Raw genomic sequence first — 22,987 nt, 5'->3', positions numbered from 1 at the left:
CTCTGTGCCGACAGCTCGGAGGCTGGAGCCTGCTTCGGATTCTGTGTCTCCCTCTCTCTGACCCTCCCCGGCTCGCGCTCTGTCTCTCTCTGTCTCAAAAATAAATACACATGAAAAAAAATAAAATAAAATAAAAATAAAAACCGTGAAGACGTTTGAAGGACTGTGAGAATTGCCAAAACGTGTCACGGAGAAAAGAAAGGTTGGAAAATGGCACCAACAGTCTGGCTCGACCCAGGGTGGCCACAAAACCTCAGTTTGTAGAGAAACACAATGTCTGTGAGGCTCAACAAGGCGGAGCGCAACAGAACGAGGTAAGCCTGTAATATTGGCCTCGAATGCCATTCATGCCACCGAATGGGACGGTTACAACAGTGACTCTTGGGTCACCACACCACAACCTGTCATTTGGGCCATTCCGCGCCCCCCCCCCAAACCCGCCGGCCAAAAAAAAGTCAAAAAATGAAAAAAGGAACTAGACAGAAAATGAAAATTGCAACTCACGTCGCACACTCAAGAGCGTTGCACTCCACTCAGAAAAGAGTAAACAGAATAGCAGGCAAATGAGGGCTGTCGGTGCGCAGGAAGGCTTACCACACCTCCGAGAGGAAGGAGAAGTCCGGGTGAGAACCACTTTCAGTTGATGACAGAAGCGCCAAGGGTGGACACCGGCCGCAGGAGGCCACCGGCTCCCGTCTGCCCCGCCGTCATGCTCTGTCTGCTCCTGTCTCTCGCGTTGGTCTCCTGCCTCGGCCCAGGTAAATGCGGGGGGTGGTCGCGCAGCCCCCCGAGCGACTCTCTGGTTTTGCACAGCTCGCTCAGTCTACACCACTCATGCATAGGTGTCTGTCTGTCCCCCGCGGGGCCGGGTGGGTGTCACCGCCTCTCCACTTGGCACACGAAGCGCTCCCTTGGAGCTGACAGCTTCCCCTGTGTCTGCATTTATCTGCGGGGCATGGGAGGTGAGCTTGTTCTAAGAGCAGACAGTTTGGAGTTTACAACCAGCATGCTGTGAAATACAGAGTTCTGCCGTTAGGAAAGTGAGTTCTCTCCCCAAATGAGCTACTCTCTTGCTGGGTGACCTCAGGTAGGTTCCTTATGCCTCTTGAGTTTCAGTGTCCGCGTCGAAAATATTGACGACCCTATGGTTCAGTGTGGCCAAAATTTCTAGGCACAGGGCAAACGCTGGAAATAGCCCTATTTTATTACTGTCATCGCTGGCTCTCCCTTCCTGTGATTCATATCAGAGGCTAGCTAGGCTGCCAGAACTTTATATGGCCACAGAAAGTCCTGGCCCGTCCTGCCTCCCCGTTCTCCACTGACCAGTACATGGAAAACGGGAAGGTTCGTGTCATGTTTGGGGAATCACCGGTGGTTATTGGAACCAAAGTACGGGCTTCAGGGACAGACGGGGCAGGAGACGAGACAGAAAAGCTCGGCCAGATGGGGCACCCGGGTGGCTCAGTCGGTTAAGCGTCCGACTTCAGCTCAGGTCACGGTCTCAGTCCGTGAGTTCCAGCCCCGCATCTGGCCCTGTGCTGACCGCTCAGAGCCTGGAGCCTGCTTCGGATTCTGTGTCTCCCTCTCTGCCCCTCCCCCGCTCACGCTCTGTTTCTCTCACTCCCAAAAATGAATGAATGTTAAAAAAAAAAGTTAAAAAAAAGAAAAGAAAAGCTAGGCCAGGGTAGCAGATGAAAATAGCTAATACTTCCTGACGCCTTCTGTTCAGGGCCCTGGGCCAAGTACTGTGCACGCATTATATACATAAGCCTCAGTACAGGTCTCGGGAGCTTGTGCTATATTGACCCCATTTTACAACGAGAATTTAAATAACTGGCCCAGATTTCGTTAGCCAGCAGGTGGCAAGCTCTTGCAACAGTTCTGAGAAACAGTGACCAGTGCCCAGACACAGCCGTAGTGCAAGAGAAAGGGCCACGGTGACAGTCACCGTGGATGCAGAATTAACAAGACGGGCACCAGGAGGGTGGGGGAGGCTCTGCTTGTCTAGCTTCTGGGGACACATCGTGAACGGAGCGGGTGAAAACTGTTCCCCGTGAAGCTCACATCTGAGCAGAGGAAACAAGTTACCTAAGTGAAATGGCATAGTGGACAGTGACAAATGATAAGGAGGAAAAAAAAATCAAGCGGGGAATGGGGATGTGAAGGATGGTGGAAGGAAGGGGCAGTGAGATTGCAGACAGAGTCGCCGGAGGTGATAAAGTTGGGGGACGAAGGGAAGGGAGGCGGGAGTTCAAGGTCGGATCTACCGATTTGAAGACATCAGGGTGATATCCGTGAGATTTCCGGGGAGCGGCTGGAAATTGAGGACTAGAGGCTGGAGGCGCGGACATCACGGCAGGGAGATCATCACCGAAGCTAAGAAAAAGTGCAAGGAGAGCAGAGCCGTGGGAGATAACGCGTCCGTCCTGTCCTGTCTTTCTGGAGGTCTCCAGGTACAGGGCGTGGCCTCCATGTGATGTCCCCAGCTCTGTCTATCCCAGACATGACCTTTGATGGGAAAGTCAATCCATTATGGCTTTGTAGCGACCTCAGTAGCCCAAATCAGGGGAATATCCATTTTGATAAGGGCCTTTGTTACCTCATTTGCCATTCCTGCCCCACAGGGAGAGGCCTCAATCCATCTAGTGAACGTAACTACAAATATCCAGTATTTGAAACCCCCAGGGGCTGCTGGCATGACGGTAAAACCCGTTTGCCAGTCTTCGGCAGGCAGTGTCCCCCTAGCCTGACTTGCCTCGGCTAATAATAATAATCTCTTTCATCCCTGGACCGTATATTGTCTCTGTTGACCACAGGCATGAAGCTTCTCTGCCACCGTCAGTTGGATCTTGTGCACTCTTTAAACGCTTTTTTGTAATGTTTATTTATTTTTGAAGGAGACAGAGGTAGGGACAGAGAGAGAAGGGGCGGGGCAGAGAGAGGAGACCCAGAATCCGAAGCAGGCTCCAGGCTCCGAGCTGTCAGCCCAGAGTCCGACGCGGGGCTGGAACCCGGGAACCGTGAGAGCGTGACCTGAGCCGAAGTCGGATGCTTAAGCGACGGAGCCCCCCGGGCGCCCCTAGATCACGTGCACTCTTAAGAAGCCCCCAAGAAGTCTGCTTGGGCCCCTGGACTTTCCCACTGCTCTTTGTCATCTGATTATCAGGGCCCATCCTCAGCCCTGTTTTGCTGCCTCCTCTGTCTCCACATGGGGGTAGGTTGGCGCGGACTTATAACGAGGCAAGGAGGTTATCGCTGTGCTGCAAAATCTCCCGTGACCTAGCAGCCCTTCCTGTGGCTGCGGCTGCCAAGCTACTTGCCTGTACGACTTCTGAATTTCCTTTCTGGTGGCACTCGCAATGCACCATGGGCACCTTGCTCAACTTGTGCGCGGTTTCCAACACCCCGCAGGTCTCTCTGCCAAAGCTGGTTTCTTTATATCCAGGTTTCGTAAGCCTTTCCTTCCATTTGGCTCCATGGGCATGGAAGACAGAGAAGGTGTATTTAGAATCTTTTATGTAGAATAAATTGCTAATTGGTAGCACTTTATGTCTGCCTTTCGGGCCGAGGGGCCTGGTGTCGGCCTCTTGGCCTCTACAAGAGCATTCAGGGACACCACATCCCTGCCTTTCTTGCCCATCTACAGATTGGCCTTCCTCCGCCCTGGCCGGGGATCCACTTGGGAGATCTCTGCGACTTGAGACTTGACCGGTTCCTTCTGGGCAACTGTGGGAGGTGGAGGAGCGAGGTCAGGAAGCAGGGTAGCTGGGTTTAAAGTGTGATGCGGCTTCAGCCGTAGCTGAGGGGGATCCGGCAGGTGGCTTGATATTGTCGTGTTCTGTGTTGGGACAGCCACAGATGTCCTTTGGTTTCTGATAAACCGGAGACCAGGTGCAGGGTCCAGACTGTCCTAGGTGGACCCATACTTTCTTTTTACCTCTTTTATCAAAAGGCACGTGGCTGCCCCAGCTCTCAGGCAGGGACACCAACTCCTGGCCACCATGTCCGAATGTTCAAAGAAATCAGCTACCACACTCTTATTTAAGGGCCCCAGCATCTGTGTTAACACCCCCACAGCCACGCCTTATCTTTCACGTCCATATAAATCAAATGCTTTTCAAGGTCTGGTAACGCTAAGGTTGGGGCTTCTGAACACATGGGATCTCTTACTTTTCTACAAAATAGTTTCCATTGCAATGTGCTGTTGAGTTTTAAAGTTCCATTTTCTGGGGGCGCCTGGGTGGCTCAGTCGGGTGAGCGTCCGACTTCGGCTCAGGTCACGATCTCGTTGTTGCTAAGTTCGAGCCCCGCATCAGGCTCTGTGCTGACAGCCGGGAGCCTGGAGCCTGTTTCAGATTCTGTGTCTCCCTCTCTCTCTCCCCCTCCCCCACTCATGCTCTGTCTGTCTGTCTCTCTGTCAAAAATAAATAAACATTAAAAAAAATTTTTTTTAATTGTAAAGAAAAAGGCTAGAGAAAGAAAGGTCTTGGGGACTGCCGAGGACTCTGGGTGTCTATCTTAACTGTTAGTAAGTGAAGTTACACCAGAGAACTGGGGGCCCTACTTGCAGATCGCCAGTACCGAAAAGAAGGGAAGGACAGGGTATACAACGGCCAGGCACTCAGGGTGGAGATTCAGACAGTCGACAACAGTCAATTGAGTAAACACATACTCACAGATACTAGACCAGCCGGGATGGAGACGTCTGGCAAATCTCCCGGACTCTAACCACGAGACACCAGCACAACAGGGTCCAGCGTCCCCAGCGAAGACGTCAAGTTTACCCTCTGACTAGTCTCAAAACGATCGCTCCCGTTTCGCCAGGCTGGAGCATCCAAGCCTCCCGGATAGCCAGGTTGTGCAGTCTTCCTAATGGTCTTTCCCAGTTCACCCAGACTTTGTGAGACACTCTCTAAAATCTGTGCCGTAGACCCGGCCTATGCCAGCAGAGAGCCTTCCGAATAAAAACACTCGGTGCAGCCGCTGGATCTCGGGGGAGGTCCCAATACCGGTGGTCGTTACAGGCACCAAGGAGGGGGAACCCCGCAAGGAATCCACTTCCAGCCTGGCCCCGGGAGCTTGAATGGGTTAGCCCAGGACGAGGGGACACTGCCCTCTACTCCATTCACCAGACACCAGGGAAGCGGAGGGCAGAGTCGCAGAAGGACAAGAGTCCCACCTGGGTCACCAACATTTGTTACCGAGCCAATGTGGGTGGGCCCTCCGTGAGTTACAGAGAGAAGCTACACCGGCCGGAGCTGCCTTACCAAGTCCTCTATTTGCAGCAAATACGGAGAACATGGAGAATAATTCCCAAGGCGGTGACTCCCCAAACAGGAGTGAGCGGACTCCTTTTTTCCTTTTTCAAACCAATTTTTTAAAATTCAAGTGTAATTATTTCATTTTATTTTATTTTTATTTATTTCTTTTCTTCATGAAATTTATTGTCCAGTTGGTCTCCATACAACACCCAGTGCTCATCCCCACAGGTGCCCTCCTCCATGCACCTCCCCCACCCTCCCCTCCCTCCCACCCCCCCATCAACCCGCAGTTTGTTCTCAGTTTTTAAGAGCCTCTTCTGATTTGGCTCCCTCCCTCTCTAACTTTTTTTCGAGTGTAGTTACCAAACAGTGTTACATTCGTTTCAGCTGTACGACGTAGTGATTCAACAATTCAATACATCACTCAGTGCTCATCATGATAAGTGTGCTGTTCGCTCCTTTCACCTCTTTTCCCTGTCACCCTACCCAGCCCCAGCTCCCCTTTAGTGCCCAGCAGTTTGTTCTCTGTAGTTAAGAATCTGTTTCGTGGCCTGCCTCTTTTTTTCTTTGTTTTATCCCTTAAATTCCACACAGGAGTGAGACCATATGTGTCTTTCTCTGCCTGACTTATTGATTTCACTTAGCATTATAGCCTTCAGGTCCATCCATGTTGTTGCAGATGGCAAGATTTCGTTCTTTTTTATGGCTGAATAATATTCCATTGAACGTACATGCTGCATACTCTTGGTCCATTCGTCCGTCGATGGACACTTGGGCTGCTTCCATATCTTGGCTATCGTTAACAATGCTGCTGTAAACACAGGGGTGTGTGTATCCCTTTGAATTCGCGTTTTTGTATCTTTTTGGTAAAGACCCCGTAGTGCAACTGCTGGGTCGTAGGGTAGTTCTATTTTTCATTTTTTGAGGAACCTCCCTCCTGTTTTCCACAGTGGCTGCACCAGTTTGCGTTCCCACCAGCTGTGCACAGGGTTCCTTTTCCTCCACAACCTCGCCAACACCTGCTACTTCTTGTGTTTTTTTTTTATTTTAGCCATTCTGACGGGTGTGGGGTGACATCTCCTTGTGGTTTTGATTTGCATTTCCCTGATGACGAGTGGTGTTGAGCATCTTGTGTCTGTTGGCCATCTGGATGTCTTCTTTGGACACTGTTCATTTCTTCTGCCCATTTTTTCACTGAATTATTTGGTTTCGGGGTGTTGCGTTGTAGAAGTTCTTTATATATTTTGCCTACTAACCCTTCACCTGATATGTCATCTGCAAGTACCTTCTCCCATTCAATAGGCTGTCTTTTTATTTTGTCGATGGTTTCCTTCACTGGGAAACAGTTTTTATTTTGGTACAGCCCCAACGGTTCAATTCTGCTTTTGTTTGCCTTGCCAAAGGAGCCGTATCTAGAAAAATGTTTCCATGGTTGACGTGTTTTCTTCTAGGAATGTTATGGTTTCAGGTCTCGTATTTAGGTCTTTAATCCAGAGAGTGGTCCAGCTTCTTTCACATGTAGCTGTCCAGTGTTTCCAACACCATTTGTTGAAGAGACCTTTTTATTTCCCATGGCATGTTCTTGCCTCTTTTATCAGAGATTAATTGACCATATAATTGTGGGTTTATTTCTGGGCTCTGGGCTCTGGGCTCTGTTCCTTTGACCTGTGTGCCTACTGTGTGCCAGTAACATGGTGTTTTGATTACTACAGCTTTGTGGTATAACTCCAAATCTAAAATTGCGATACCTCCAGCTTTGTTCTACTTTTTCAAGATTGCTTTGGCCATTCAGGGTCTTTTGTGGTTCCATCCGAATTTTAGGATTGTTTGTTCTGTTCTGTGAAAAATGCTGTTGGTATTTTGACAGAGATTGCATTACATTTGTAGATAAGCAATTAGTCAGAGAAAGACGATATCACATGACTTCACTCACATGAGGAATTTAAGACACAACACAGATGAACATCAGGGAAGGGAAATAAAAATAATATAAAAACAGGGAGGGGGACAAAACATAAAAAACTCTGAAATATAGACAACGAACAAGGTTGCTGGATGGGTTGTGGGAGGGGGGATGGGTAAAGGTCATTAAGGAACCTACTCCTGAAATCATTGTTGCACCAAGTTAGTTGTAAATTAAACAATAAATAAATTTTTAAAAAGAGAGTAAAAAGGCAATCCACAAAGTGGGAGAAAAAGATTTTCGAAATATATTTTGTATCTAGAATACACCAAGAGCTCCTAAATAATAAGAAAAAAACCTGAGAATCCATTTAAAAGTGGATCAAAGATTTCAACAGACAAGTGACTAAAGTAAATATTCAAATGGAAATGGCCAATAAATATATTAAAAGGTATTGAATGTAACTGATCGTAAGGGAAAGGTAAATTAAAACCACAACAAGCTACCAATATATCCGCATCAAGCATTGGGAACTTTATAAAAATCTGGGTAATGGAAAAAAAATTGTAGATAAGCAGGTTCCTCTTATTGGGGTCTGGGATGGATACGGAGAGGGGGAGGCCTGATCATCACGTGTCATGGGCAGGCATAGACCTTCACATGCACACCCAGAAAACGTGCCTATACATATATTATACGGTATGCTAATGAGGTTTATGCCCGTCCCAGGGCAGGGATTTTAACATTGTCCTAGAGCTGAGGTACCTGTCTGGCACTTTATGACTCAGCTGCCCAGGCATGTCCTGGGGGGTCCTGCTCAAAATGTTTCTTTTCCTGTCCCAGCAATTCATTAGTTGGTTTCTAAAAGATAAAACCGATAGCTGGGCAGAGGCTTTGAGGAGTTTCCAGAGTGGAGGGGTTCTCCCTGCTGACAGAATCACATCGCCTGGACCCCAAAGCAGCTCTCGTGCCAAAATTCTCACAGAAGGGCTTTTGAACATTTCCTGTAACTTCTGACCTTCCCCTTCCCTGAGCAAAGTGCCCTAAGCCTTTTTCTTCTTCTTAGACCTTCAGGGGACTAATTCTACCTTCCCCTTCTCTACCTTCTTCCCCTTGGTCTCTTTTTCAGCCAGACTCTTTTCTCCTTCCCCTGAACCAAAACAAACTCCCCACAAATATAAGCAGAGGCAAACAGATATTTGAGCCCCTCCTTGAAGGATAAATAGGGACTCAGCAGGTGGAAAAAGAGACAAAGGGCATTCCGGGCAATGGGAACAACGGGGCAAAGAAAGAGCGGGGCACTCTTGGAAGAATCACAAATCGTGGGGCCATAGGAACCCCTTGTTTTTATTCAGAACCCTGCTGTGATGTTATCGCCCCTGTGAAGGGTTCCCTGACAACCCCCAGCTCCCCCAGCCCCGGATGCTCATTTATTTGGGCTCCTCTACAGCACGTACCTCTGTTGGGTCAACATTTATTGAGCTAGAAATTGTGTTAAGTGCTAGGAACACAGAGATAATAAGCACAGTCTCTATCCCCAAGATGCTGGAAAAGAGAGGAAAACAGTCTCATAATTACAACAAAAAGAAAGAAGTACTTGGTGTTGAGTGTACCGGGTGCAACTGATGGTCCGTACAAGGTCAATGCAGAAGTCAGCCCCTTCCTAGCTCCAGACCCAGCTCATTGCACTGAAACTACTCGCTTGCCTGGTAGGCTCCTCTTCGACATGGTGAGCCCAGAGGACCAACATTTCTTATTCATGTTCCCAATCTTCAGCCCAGAAACTGGTCCATAAAAGGGATCTAGTCCATATGGTCTGAATGCCATGAGTTCTAAAGCTCTAGTCACTGAACTGGCAAACTGAGCAAACGGTAGAAAGAATGACTTGTTCAATGAATAGTTGCCATCTATAAAAAAAAAAAAAAAAGGAGGCGTCAAGGAATGTGCTAGGCAGGAGGCAACAGCTCCTGGGGAGTCCTTGGGCCCCAGGGTATGCCCAGGCTCCTTACAAAAGAGAAACTGCTCCTTAATATCTTGGACAGAAAACCTCCAAGAGAAAGAACGGAGTGTCCAGTCACTCAACAGATACTCACTGGATGAATCCTATGGGCCTATGCTGTGCCAAGCAGTGTTCAAGAGTGATCACAACAATGAAAAAGACAGACGGAAACCTTTGCTCTCAGGGAGCTTACATTCTAGCAGAATGGAGAGAGAATTTTTTTCTTTAAGGCAAATTATAAAGTAGGCTAGGTGGTAAGTATTACGGAGAAAAAGAAGTCCAAAAGCAGCTGAATGTACAGGGGTGAGGGGTGGTGATGAGGGAAGAGCGGTCCTCTCTGAGAGGGAATGTGTGCATTAAAGACCTTCTAGAGGTGAAAGAGTGAGCCACATGCACACCTGAGAGACAGCACCCTTCCAGGCGGAGGGAACGGCAGGTGAACCAGCCCTGGCTTGCTCAAGGAATGGCCAGGCCAGCATAGTTTGAGCAAAGTCAGCTGGTCTGGGGAGAGTTATAGAAAAAATAGGTCAAAGACACAAACATGAGCAGATCATTTTGGTCTTTAAAAAAAAAAAGTTTTCTTAATGTTTATTTATTTTTGAGAGACAGAGAGAGAGAGAGAGAGACAGAGGAGAGCAGGGGAGGGGCAGAGAGAGAGGGAGACACAGAAACCAAAGCAGGCTCCAGGCTCCAAGCCATCAGCACAGAGCCTGACGCGGGGCTCAAACTCACGAGCTGCGAGGTCATGACCTGAGCCAAAGTCGGACGCCCAACCGACTGAGCCACCCAGGCGCCCCACCTTTTGGTCTTCATAGGTCATTGTAACTGTTTTGGTTTGGTTTGGGTTTTGTCGTCATTCTAACATTTTTTTAACTGAAATATACACATGACGAGAAAACTGTACAAATCCTAAGTGTGAACTCAATGAATTATCACAAAATGAATAAATCCGAGTATCCAGACCCAGGTCAAGAACTAGGACATTCGCAGCACCCCAGAGTCCCCCTTTTTGCTCCCCCCTACCTGCTCTCTCTCGCTCCTCCTCAAAGGTAACCACTGTCCTGACGTCAAGCAACAGATCTGTTTTGCCTGTTTTTAAACTTTCGTAAGTGGGATCAACAACAGAAAAAGGCAAAATGCTCAAGATTTTGCTTGGGATCGTCCCCCATGCCGTTCCTAGAAGGAAGAGAGGTTAAGATGAGAAATCTTCCCCATCACGTTAAACCCCTGATGGGAAAGATGGGGTGCGGGGCAGGGGGGTGGGAATGGCTGACAGCGTTCAGTGCCTGGCGTCTGCACAACCATCAAGGAAGGAGAGAGGCAGTGTGATCTCGCCCAAGAGCTGAGCGTCAGGATCCCGAGAGGTAGTTCCTCCCTGCTTAGATCTTCTCCTGAGAAGTAAGAGATCTGGAGAAGGTTGGGGGTCCTGGTTACAGTTACATATTCACCGACTCACTCAAACATTTCCAGATCCTCCTTCATGTTAGACACAGTGCCGAAATAGAAAGATAATCGGGGCACGGCCAGTTAGACAAACAAGCAAACGCAGGATCACAAAATGGTGTGATGTGTGCTACGTATTTGCAGAGGATGCTCGGGAAGCATCCTCTTTAAGAATCGTTGTGACCAGGGGTGCCTGGATGTCTCAGTCGGTTAAGCGCCAGACTTCGGCTCCGGTCACGATCTCATGGTTTGTGAGTTTGAGCCCCGCTCTGGCTCTGTGCTGACAGCTCAGAGCCTGGATCCTGCTTCAGATTCTGTGTGTGTCTCTCTCTCTGCCCCTCCCCTGCCTATGCTCTCTTTCTCTCTCTCTCTGTCAAAAAAGTAAATAAACATTTTAAAAAATTAAAAAAAAAAAAAAAAGAATCGTTGCGACCATTTCACCTTTTTTGCTCAAACATGAATGGCTCTGAGATAGGCTCACGAGAACAGGACCGCCGTCTATTCCTTTGAAGTTATATTTATCGCTTCTGTGTTTATCAGTTTTAGCTCCTCCACTTTGAGAATAGAAAAGATATTTTCTGGTATCACCAAAAGAGCAAAAAGCAAGTGAGGTCAAAATCGTTGGGTCTGAATCCTGACCCTTATTCTGTAGCTGTGTGACCCTGGGGAAAAAAAAAGGAGTTCAACGATCTGTGCCTCTGCTCTTTTATCTATAAATGGAGATGATAATATCCGATCCGCCTCCCAGAATTGCACCAGCATCGAAGGAAATAATGAATGTAAAGAGCTATAAATTCCTAGTATCAGTCCTCTAACCACCACCCCACCCACCCACAAACCTACTATGTTGGGCACAGCAGATAATCAGTGAGTGTTGAGCTTTCATTAAACTTCATCAGCAAAGACTTGTGATTGCTGGAGTCTATGCTAGGCAGCTGACGCAGTGCCCTCTCTCCCTCCACCTCGGGCCCAGAGAACTCAGAGGCTGGAGTCAGATATTGCGGTCATGACCCAAGAGTGACCAGCCAGGACAGGAGGGTGGACTGGGCCAGAACCATCTGGGCCAACTTCCCATTATCCAAGAACACCAGACATTTTGTTGGACACTTCTCCTAACCCTGTGTCTCTTCATCATATGTCCGGGCATCAGTATCAGAAGGCTCTAACAGATGGGCAGAGGTAGGGAAAGGGTGTGGGGAGCAAGGGTGAGCTGGCGGGGGGGGGGGGGGGGGTGCGGTTAAAGCAATTTCTCTTCTGTGTTTACAGGGAACACAGCTTCACAAGCCAGCTCAACCCCACTGATGGTGAATGGGACTCTGGGGGAGTCGGTAACTTTTCCCTTGAAGCTTCCTATATCTGAGGATACTCATTCCATCACCTGGCTTTACAACGGAACATCTATAACCTTCATACAACTAAGCGATCCTTCAGATCCCCAGGTCATACTGACGAATCCAAAATGGAAAGACCGACTGCAATTCAGCAGGAACTACTCCTTACAGCTCAGCAACCTGACAATGGCTGACGCAGGATCTTACCATGCCCAGATAACCACACAAACCTCTACAGTGTTTTCCAGTTACAAGCTGAGGATCTTCAGTGAGTGAAAGCATGGGGGTTAATTGTGTATGGACTGAAAGGTAGGACGTATGTCAATCCTATGTGACAGCCAGTCACATAGTGACCACCATAGCCTAGTGGTAAACAGCATAGTATTTGGAGTCAGACTGAGGTCCAGCAGTAAACAATCTCAATGGCATTGCTCAGCCAGTGAGTGACAGAGTGGAGAATAGAACCTAAGTCTTGTGACTCCTGGCCCCCAATCACATCACTCTCCCTCACCCAATAAAATAGTCCCTCTTGGGGCACCTGAGTGGCTCAGTCAGTGAAGCATCTGACTTCTCATTTCGGCTCAGGTCATGATCTCAGAGTTGTGAGATCGAGTTCCACGTCCAACTCCACGTAGACATCACGGAGCCTGATCGGGATTCGCTCTCTCTCTCTCTCTCTCTCTCCCCCTCCCCTGCTCTCGCTCACTCACTCTCTCTCTCTCTCAAAGTAAATAAATAAACTTAAAAAAAAATAGTCCCTCTTGACCAGAAATGTAATGGAAGTGGGGCACCTGGCTGGCTCAGTCAGAAGGGCATCACTCTTGATCTCGGGGTCACGAGTTCAAGCCCCACATTGGGTGTAGAGATTACTTAAATAAATAAAACTTAAAAAAAAAAAAGAAAGGTAATGGAAGTAACAGAAGTGAAATAGCTGTGACTCTGTTACCACGTGCATTACCTGTATCTGTTGGGTAATCTTCACCAAAGCTCCACGAGGTAGATACGAACCCTTAACCCTGAGGCACAGCGTCAGTCACAGCAACCTGCCTACAGTCACAGAGGAAACAGTAAGTGGGAGAGTTTCCCACATGACTACCTGGCATGACACGTCCCTTTACACAAAGGCTCGTCTGGCTCAATGGAGAATGATCAGTATACAGAACAGTGGTGTACCTAGAAAGTGCTCTGTAAGGATGGGTTGATAACGAGAAAGATCTTTTCTACAAGGTTATTTAATTTCCAAGAACATTTTCCCCAGACAGTTCACGTCCTCAACATAAAATTATGGAAACCATGAGACAGCTTGCCAATCAGTATCAGAAAAAAAAAAAAAAAAGATCCTTCTAGCAATCAGTGGAGTTCGAGATGCCTTGAATGCCTTTAAGACCATCTCTTAGCAGGAATGGTGTATAGGAGATTCAAGCTTGAACTGGCAGCTTTGAAGGTCACCGAGATTCCGTACGTCTCATCTACCTGAGAGTCTACAGTGTCTAAAACTCACCCAGAGCCCTTTGGGTTAAGACGTGGAATCCAAAAAAGCACTTCAGTTAAAGTAAGATGTCACCACAAATAGGTTACTTGTGAACCTTTATAATCCCCTAAATATTTGGCAGATGTACCGTGTTAGATTGGTCAAAGTCATGTCCCTAAAAGAACAGGACACAGAACAGGTAAATATGATAGGAAAGAGAGGTTGTCTAGAAAAGTCTGCCACAGGAATTCCAACCAAACAGGCAAAATCACCCTGGGACAGGGTATTGATATCTTGAAGCTGTTAAACAAATCACCACAAAGTCGGTGGCTAACATCAGAAATTTTATTCTCTCACAATTCTGGAGGCCCAAAGTCCAAAATCAAGGTGTGGGCAGGGCCACCGTCCCTCTGGAGGCCCTAGAGGGCAATCTGTTCTTGGCCTCTTCCAGTTTCTGCTGGAATGCTGCTGGCACTACTTAATGTTTGTTGGCCTGTGTCTGTGTCACACGAGTCTCTGCCTCCCTGTCACATCGCCTCCTCCTTTCCCTATGTTATCTCCTCTTCTGTCTCAAATATCTCTCTGCTCTCCTCTTGCAAGGACACTTATCACTGGATTTAGGGCCCACCCAGATAATCCAGAATCATCTCTTCATCTCACTTAATTACATCTACAAAGACCCTTTTCTGAATAAGATTCTGGGAATTAGGACGTGGAGATATCTTTTGGGAGGGTGTCATCATTCAACCCACTACAGGCAGAATCACTCTGGGTGACCAGAGGTCACCAAGTCAGTGCTAGGACCCTGGAGAGAAGAGAGACATCCGGTGGAAAGTCTGAGAACAGACCCCGTATCAGTCTCCATCACACTGTTGAGATAATGTTCTTTAGCCACTGGTCAGAAGACAAAGCATGACTTCTGCAATAACCATACTCATGAGGTTCAACACCAAACCCTTCTCAGGACCTTTTGGCATCAGGAGTGACAAGGAACAGAAGTCATTGTTAAATGGAGTGGTCATGGGGTGCCTGAGTGGCTCGGTCAGTTGAGACTCCGACTTTGACTCAGGTCACGATCTCGCGGTTCATGAGTTGGAGCCCCGCGTCGGGCTCTGTGCTAACAGCGCAGAGCCTGGAGCCTGCTTCAGATTCTGTGCCTCCCTCTCTCTGCCCCTCCCCCATTTGCAGTCTGCCTCTCTCTCTCTCTCTCTCTCTCTCTCTCTCTCTCTGTCTCAAAAATAAATAAATATTAAAAAAAATTTTTTTAATAAATGGAGTGGTCATAATAGGCTGAGAAGATAGCATTTGAGCCAAGACCTGTTGGAGGTGAGCCATGCAGATAGTTGAATGGAGAGGCCTCCCCTGTGCCTGGCAGGCTCAAGGAACGCCAAAGAGGTCAAAGACCAAGGAGCAGAGTGAGGGGGGAGGAACAAGAAACAAGGTCAGTATGGAAATAGAGGCCACATCACGTATGGCTCTGAGAGCCTTCACAGGGCCTTTGGTCTCTACTCTTGGTGAGACTGAGAACCATCAGAGGGTTTTGTGAAGTGCCTGGATTCTGGATATACTTTGGAGGAAAAGCCACCAGGGTATCCCGATGTGGTGGCGTGAGACGAAGAGGTAAGTCAGGGGTGGCTTCAGGGCTTTGGGCCTCAGCGACTGGAAAGGCGTGATTATCAACCAAGGTGTGGGAGGCTACGGACCGACCAGGTTCGGGAGAGGAAACCAGGAATGCTTTTGAACATGTGCAGTTTGAGAGACACATTATATCCAAGTGGAAATGTCAGGTAGGCAGTTTTATATTCATTAAGTGGGAAAAGGTAACAAGAGAGATTTTTGAGGTCAGCCATGGACACGGGTTGAGGGAAATGTGATATTCACGCCAAATATTTGCCATTGCTGTGCTGGGCGCTGTCTCATTTAATCCTCGTGTTGACCTGACAAGTTGGTATTGTTGCCCGATTTTACGTATAAGGTAACTCATATGTAAGTTTGTGTAAGGCGTGGAGAGATTTAAAAATGTGTCCACGGTCACATAACCAGGAAATGACAAAGCCGTAAGTCTGGCCAAGGTCTTTCTAACTCCAAATCCAACACTCTCCATTCCATGAAATTCCTTTCTGTCAGAATATGTCCCACCTCTACGCCACTAAGCTTAGAGCATTCCTGAATATCTTCCCGCCAGACAGTCGGGGTCATTCCGTTCTTTACTGGGTCATCGTTACCTCAGGCCAAGCCCCGCTCGGTGGCCTTTTTCTGTACCACTCCCACATCCCTACTGATTCACAGCTCCAGCCATTTGTTAAAGATATCTTTTAATGTTTATTTATTTTTGAGAAAAAGAGACAAAGCCCAACTCGGGGGGCGGGGGCAGAGAGAGAGAGAGGGAGACACGGAATGTGAAGCAGGCTCCAGGCTCTGAGCTGTCAGCACAGAGTCTGATGCGGGGCTCAAACTCACGAACCACAAGATCGTGACCTGAGCCGAAGTCCGACTGAACCACCCAGGCACCACGCTACTGGTGTCTCAATAGCCAATATTTTCTGACCTTTGCTCTTAGAAATTTATCAAATGCCTGGATATATTGTACTTCTTGGTTCTCCAGAATTACTTGCTCGTTCAGTTCTCTCACTTCTTTCTCTAGTTTTTTGGCTCTCGACATTTCCCTTTCTGTCTTGCTGACATTCCGCATCAGGATCTCTTTGTCCTCACTGGAGCCAGCATCCGATACAATGAGGACCGGCATTCCTGCAGATTCGTGAGAAGTACAAGTCCCCAAGGACACCGGGCTTTTATCTTCCACCCCAGCTAGGGAACTCTGATGGTGGAGAGAATAGGGCTCTTGAGTCTGGTTTACTGGCTTCTGCCCTAAGGGCCAGTTGGCCCTCAGCTGAATTCCCCAATGTCTTCACACAAGGCCAGTGTACAAGGCTGGAAAGGATGCCAGGAATACACTGGGGCCCAGAAAGTAAATTGAGCAGCCCAGAATCACGCAACTAGTTGGTGATGGCCGTCGTGTGTCCCCACTCACTTCTCCCCCTGGCTGCTCTGTCTCATGCTGATGTCCCTCATCACTGGTCACCCCAGACCCTGACACCATCCTTTAGGCAATACGAGCCAAGTTACTTACAGAGTAGACAGGCCATAGCATACAGTAGAGTGTTGGGAGGAATACAGAAGCATTTTGCGGTGGGAAGGGTATTTTTCACAATGGCCTGAAGACCAAGCCATTTGGTCTCAGGCCGGGCCTTTTCCCTGCGTGCAGGACCACTGAGGAACTTAGAAGTGGTCAACCACACTTGGCGATCCAAGAATGGGACCTGTGAGATCCACCTGACCTGCTCTGTGGAGAATATGAGTGACAACAACCTAGTAAGGTGGGAGGTCGCAGGAAGCATATCTATAAGAGAAGCCAACCTCACTCTGTCCTGGGACCCCAAGAACTCCAGCGAAGAGAAGTACACCTGCACAGCTGAGAATCCTGTCAGCCAACTGTCCTTCTCTGTTTCCACCCAGAGTCTCTGCAAAGGTAACAGTCGGTCTCAGGTCTCCCCGAGAGCCTTGAGCAGCTGTGAGATGTGGTATGTCCCTCCTGCCCAAGGTGACTTCCCAAAACAGGGGCTCAGGGGGAGGCCACCCAACACTGCTGGGATAGGACTAACACCCCCCTGCAGCTCCGTACCTCTCATTGCCTCCAGAGGCCTCTCCTCCCTCCCTCCCCCTAGTCCTCCAGCCCACTCGGGGCCCAGGGGCCAAGTCTTTGGGAAGTCGGAACTGCTCCCCACACCGGCTCTACCAGGCTCCTGCCCCATCCACCACAGGGACTCCCACTCCCAGAAAGGCTGCCCAGAGCCGGAACCCACCCAGCCCCCAAAGGTGGCCTAGAAGAGGCTCAGCAGAGACCCTCAGGAGGGGTCTTTTCAGAAGAAAAACGCTCTTCTTTTTTTCTTTTTTCAGATTTTTTGAATGATGAATCCATTGGTACCCTATGGATTGCACTTGTGGCTATTATTTTGATATGTCCAGTCATCGTGTTACTTGTTGTTTGGAGGAAGAAATACTGTGTGTGCAAGAGAGGTAAAGGGAGGGAGGAAGGTCCACTGGGACGGCCCCTGGGATGTGACCGCACACGTGCTAATTTTCTCCAGAAAATGCATGACCAAGCCTCAAGGCCTGGCTGCCCTTCCCCTTCAGGTCCCCCTGCACCACATCCTCTAGAGAGACACCTGTGGGCGAGGGGTAGGGCGTGGGGGCCTCTCACACTGCACTCACAAATTTCCATTTCCCTGATTTTATTTTTCAGGCATCTTTCATTTCTCTGCTCAGGAAACCCAGACTTCTGGTGAGCTTGTAGACTCTTAGCTCCCAATCCTAAGACAGAGGCGGAGTCCTAGTGAAGGAGGAAAGGGGCCAGTCAGAAGGCTGGGTAATGAGAGAGGAGGGAGTCAGAATACCATTACTCAGGCGGACCAGATGGTGAAAAAGAGGTGACCCGTAACTATGCATGTCTGTCCCTGAAGGATCTCAGGCGTTGGGATGAGGGTGGCTCCCCACCCCATTGATGAGAAACCAGGTACCGGTGAAAGGCTCACTGTCCATTATCAACCAGCAAGTCCAGGGCAGGGACAGGGTTAGAGCATCAAAGGTCCACAGACAAACTGCCTGACCCTGTCACTCTTTCAGCCAGGGGATTTGAACACTGAGTACACCCAGTCCAAAAAGAAAAGTGTGATACAGAGACAGGAACACAGGCTCTGGACTCAGACTGGCTGTGAGTCTCATTTCAGGGGTCAGAGATACACGACATCGTGTGTAGAGGACGAACGTGAGGTTCAGAGTCAGAAGGCAGGCATCCGAGTTCCTGTTCCATCACTTCCTCTTTGACTTTGTGCCAAGTTAATTGAACTTCCTGAGCCTCCGGTTTCTCATCAGTAATAATAAATATAATATAATATAACTATCCATAGTACAACCATCTGTAATAGAATCTGAGAGGTTTCCTAATACTTTATATGTGACATACCCCGGCTCCATTAAGCTTGCCAATGGCGTTCCCTGGCCCCTGTGGAGGCAGTGCTCTTTGGTCCCGGGAGCTCACTGGTCCACATGTGAATCCAGAGGGAGACGCTGAAGCTTTAGGACACCTCAAGACCACGTCCCCCCAAGAGATGAGGTCAGAAATAGAGCACACGGCTGAGAAGGTTCTAGTTCAACCCAGAACTTCAAAGAGTGTCAAAAATGAATGAACCCTAAGGAAGGGCATTGCCTCGACCAACTGCCTCTTTGGGGCCACAAAGTGCCGTGGAGTGGGACACTGAGAGAGCGGGACACTGACTGTGCCTTCCTGTGTTAACAGCAGAGAACATGAATAACTTAGAGTATGTCTCCATCTCTTCAGGGAACACCGTGTATGCTCATGTCACTCATCCAAAGAGGGTGAGTCCCTTCAGCTTTATATTCCATCATTGGCACGGTTTTTAGAGTCTTCGTACGCAAACTTGTCACCACAGTCATCTCTTTAGTCCAATGACCCCCACTGTGGAGGAGAGGAGAGGCAGTGGCAGCAGCGACGACGTTGCATGGGGGACCTTGCCAGCCCCCAGGGCTCTCGCCCCATGATGTGTTTGCTCACGCCCTACTTTACACGGTCCTCTAACTGCGTGACGCATCAGTAAGTCTTGTCCCTTGGCAGCTTAATTACGAGCTGCCTGGAAGTGAAAATGATGTTTTCCTCTCTGTTCCCTGAGCACGGTTCCCAGTAAACACTTGCTGAGTAGATCGGAATTCAATGAAATTTGAGAGTTTCCAGAGAGCACAACTGTGTGGCAGGGGGGTTTCTTGCCCTGGATGGAGTAGAAATAGAGGAACTGAGAAACACTCTCTCAAGGGGGGGAGGTGGGGCAAGGATTCGCAACAGTAGAAGACGGTAAAGGCATGAGCGGCCTTCAACGCTCCCCTCCCCTCTGCAACATAGCGGATGGCCTTGGGCAGCCACCAGGAACTCCTTTGCCACGCATCAGCAATTTCCCACCACCCCCAAAGTAAAGCATCCGCAGGTGGACCCTTCTAAATAGCACCATCCCCCTTCTGAAAAGTAAGCCAAGATAACTCAGCACTCACCCACTGATGGAAGCGATGATCCCGCCAGGAATCTTAGGTTCCCCAAGCAAATGTCCCTTCACACAGCTCCTCGTGGTATTTCCAAGGTAGGCTCCTCGAAGGGAGGTGACAAGAAGGGTACTCCCCCTGGTCCAAATATCTCTGCTGCCTTTCTAATTCTCTCTTGGGGACAAGATGCATCACCCTCAACAACCCAATAAACGGCTCTCCAGCCAACTTGCCCACTTCTTCAGAAAAAAAAAAAACAAAAAAAACCGCAGTCTGGAGAGTTTCAGAGGTTTTCTCCATGCCCTAAATATTCCTTAGTTCGTTTTAAATGTCAAAACCCATGAGCACGGGGGACTTCTGCCGAAGGAGCTAAGACAAAAGATATAATACTCCTATACACTCTGGCATAAGGTGGACGAAGGACAGCAGGGTCCGATGCAGGAAAGAACGCTTCCCTTTCTTCACACACCTGCCAACAAGGTTGCCCTTCTGTCCCTCTCTGGCTCTCGAGCCCACTGGTTTGCCGGGGTGTTGTGCTTCTTGTGTGGGCCTCGGGAAATGTCACTCAACTTTCTCTGGCTTGAGAGCTCGTGGTGTTTGGTCGCCAGCCCCTCTTGCTACATACTCTCTTACCCTTTCCTCCTGGAGGATGTTGACATCGCCCCTCTGTGTTGCGTTGTCTTTCTCTGCACAAATATCTCTTTGTCTGTGAGCCGAATGTCTATGATTATTTTTTTACAGCAAACAAGTAACCCAACGCCTATGAAAAGCACTGATTCCTCCACAATTTACTCCACGGTTCATCAGTCCAAAGAGGTGAGCCCGTGAGTGTGCCCTGTTCTCACAGCTTACCTCTCTCCTTAGACTTAGAACTTTATAAGGGGAAGTAAAAGTAAAGGGGGCCATGGGATAGATGGCACAGACACCAGCGGAATGTAGAAGGTCTCAGGGCATCACCAAAACGTAGAAGTTATCTTGTATGAGGCCCGTCACCCATCACTGAGTTTCCAACCTACCTGAATTCAGTTAAATTGTTTAAATTAAAATTTTAAGTCAGTTTTGCCTTAGCTCCGTATTCCTATCTGTCACTTAGTGTTTCCCAGACCTCCTCTATAGCCACGAGAGATAGCCCGAGACACTGGTCCCCATTAACCTGCTTGATTTTCCTTTTTGCCATTAGAGTAAGCCCATTTCTCCCCGGACGACTGCCCTCGGCAACGTCATCCAAGTGGCTGAGGGGTCTCAGCAGGAATGCAGGAAGCACATGGCTTCTCCTGATCCCTTGGGAGAGAACAAACACAGTGTGGTTTCTGCCTGGAGAACTTGAATATCTAGGATCATCACTTCCAGTTCTGAGGACCGGAACCTGTTCGCCTACGTCAAATATCGAAGGAATGACATCATTTCCAACATGGGACCCAAATAACATTTTCTAATGTGCTCCGGGTCAAAACACGCCTCGGCGAACAAGCCTGGATATTGACTTTCTCTTTGGCAACGGATGGGGTTGCGGTTGACAGGGACTGGTAATTCAGAAGACAACGACTTCTCTCCTTGTAGAGAGCAGCAGGACTGCCATTCGCTGGGAGAGAGTACTGTGGGTTACGTATGTTGTCTCTGGAATCGGACGGACCCATCCCCAAACCCTCATGCATCATTTACTAGACATACCTCCCGGGACCCGTGACGGAACCTCTTGAGCTCTGGTCTGCTAGACTGAAAAATGGGGATCAACCTGTTAACTCAAACCAGGAACCGGAGTTATCCTTGACTTCAGCTGTTTCGTCACCAGGCCCTTTGGACTCTACCTCCACACATGTATGTCAGATCAACCCGCTTGTCTCCAAACCTTCAACCTCCATCCTGTATTAATTAACCCACCATCATCTCCAACCTGGGCTACAACAGTAAACTCCAAACAAATGTCCCCCAGGTTTGCTCTTATCTCCCTCCGGTCCATTCTCCACAAGACAGCCGGAGTAATATCTTTAATATAAATCAGACCCTTCACTTGTCTGCTTAAGATGAACCCTGCGGGACTTCCCGGTCACTCAGAAAGAAACTGAGTCTCCGTGGCTCTGGATGGCCTGGCGCCTCTACAACCTCGGCCGTCACCACTCACCCCTCTCTCTCTGATTTGGCCTCTCTGATTCTCTTTCAGCTCCTCGGAGGAGTTTGCTCACATCTGCCTCCAGACCCTTCTCTGCCTGCCTCCTTCCTCCTCATTCTATAGGTGTCAGCGCATATATGTCACTCTCCAAGAGAGACCTTCAGACCATTCTATCTGAAGTGCATCCCTCTGTCACACTTTCCATGTCGTCTATCACATGCCATCGACTATTATATTTAACGTCTCTTTCTCCGACTACTCCATACAGTCTCGGGGAGCAAGGACCGCAATGATTTCATCTCAGTATCCTGACCACCTAGCACAGGATCTAGCACCTAGAAAATGTTCAACCGAGCTCCTGGGTGGCTCGGTCAGCTAAGCGACTGACTTCGGTTCAGGTCATGATCTCGCGGTCCGTGAGTTCGAGCCCCGCGGCGGGCTGTGCGCAGACAGCTCGGAGCCTGGAGCCTGCTTCGGAGTCTGTGTCTCCCCCTCTCTCTGCACCCCCCACCCCCTGCTCATGCTCTCTCTGTGTCTCTCAAAAATAAACAAACGTTGAAAACAGTGTTCAATGATACTTTTTAAATAGATAAATGAGCATCTAGTGGAGTCCTGGAAGAATTAAAGACAATGTGCCTGCAGCCCTTGGTGTATTCACAGAGCCCCATAAACATGAGCGTCAGTGTTGCGTTGTTACCATTCCTGTTGTTAAATTGCGTCCTCCTGAGTTCTTACAGTCTTCTCACAAACCCTCACCACAAGAAATGAGAAGGGATACATTGTCTGGGACCCACTTCCCTACCGGTTTGCCAGTTTACATCATTCCCTACCAGTCTACTCGGCTCAGATTTTAAAACTTCATTCTTTTATCCCCAGAGCAGAATCTGGTGTTTTTGTGCGTTTGAGATCTTCAAGATAAGAATTTTTTTTTACAACACTCTATGGAGGTGTGATCGACATACAAGAAGCTGGACGTCCTTAATTGCACACAACTGGATGAGTCTGGAGAGAAGTAGGCATTTGTGAAACTGACCACAGTCGGGTCATATCTGGCACCATGAGAAGTGTCCTCTAGCCTTTTACTTTCAATTTTTAGTTTTTGGTGGGATGCGAACACTTAACATAAGACCTACCCGATTAGAAAAATGTTAAGTACGATATTGTTAATTATAGGCCCTAGGATGTACGGTGAATCTCTCTAGGACTCATTCCTCGCGCATAACTGAAATTTTATCCCCTTTCTCCCAACTCCGCGGAGCCACGCCAAGTGCCGAGGCACCGGGTCTATCTTCCCCAGGGCAGCACACAGATGTGCCAGGATAATGGGTGCCAACTCCTACCTCTCCTTCCCTGGTGAAGGA

The 22,987-nt window shown here is 48.6% G+C and overlaps 1 protein-coding gene across 2 annotated transcripts; it reads left to right on the top strand.

The window, feature by feature from the left end:
* The first annotated feature begins 498 nt into the window (after positions 1-498).
* Positions 499-22,191, top strand: SLAMF6 (SLAM family member 6). Of its 2 annotated transcripts, XM_015076209.3 has the most exons (8): positions 499-758; positions 11,873-12,205; positions 16,674-16,937; positions 17,366-17,485; positions 17,712-17,750; positions 18,765-18,844; positions 20,258-20,332; positions 20,697-22,191. In XM_015076209.3, the coding sequence occupies exons 1-8, from the start codon at positions 644-646 to the stop codon at positions 20,841-20,843; spliced, it is 1,173 nt and encodes a 390-aa protein (XP_014931695.2). In that variant the 5' UTR covers positions 499-643; the 3' UTR covers positions 20,844-22,191. The 2 variants fall into 2 exon arrangements, with proteins under 2 accessions (XP_014931695.2, XP_026904342.1); XM_027048541.2 differs by lacking the exon at positions 17,712-17,750 and having other exon boundaries at positions 500-758.
* Positions 22,192-22,987: the final 796 nt, after the last annotated feature.

The sequence above is a fragment of the Acinonyx jubatus genome, chromosome E4 (genome assembly GCF_027475565.1).
Source record: "Acinonyx jubatus isolate Ajub_Pintada_27869175 chromosome E4, VMU_Ajub_asm_v1.0, whole genome shotgun sequence".
NCBI lineage: Eukaryota > Metazoa > Chordata > Mammalia > Carnivora > Felidae > Acinonyx > Acinonyx jubatus.
Note: the sequence above shows the minus strand (reverse complement) of the source record. Positions and strands in the feature narration are given on the sequence as shown.

Excerpts from the sequence above, each read along its gene's own strand:
- SLAMF6 (XM_015076209.3), top strand. The coding sequence starts at position 644 with ATGACAGAAGCGCCAAGGGTGGACACCGGCCGCAGGAGGCCACCGGCT. Across the intron at positions 759-11,872 it reads GGTCTCCTGCCTCGGCCCAG|GGAACACAGCTTCACAAGCC; the intron begins GTAAATGCGGGG and ends CTGTGTTTACAG. Across the intron at positions 17,751-18,764 it reads TCAGGAAACCCAGACTTCTG|CAGAGAACATGAATAACTTA; the intron begins GTGAGCTTGTAG and ends CTGTGTTAACAG.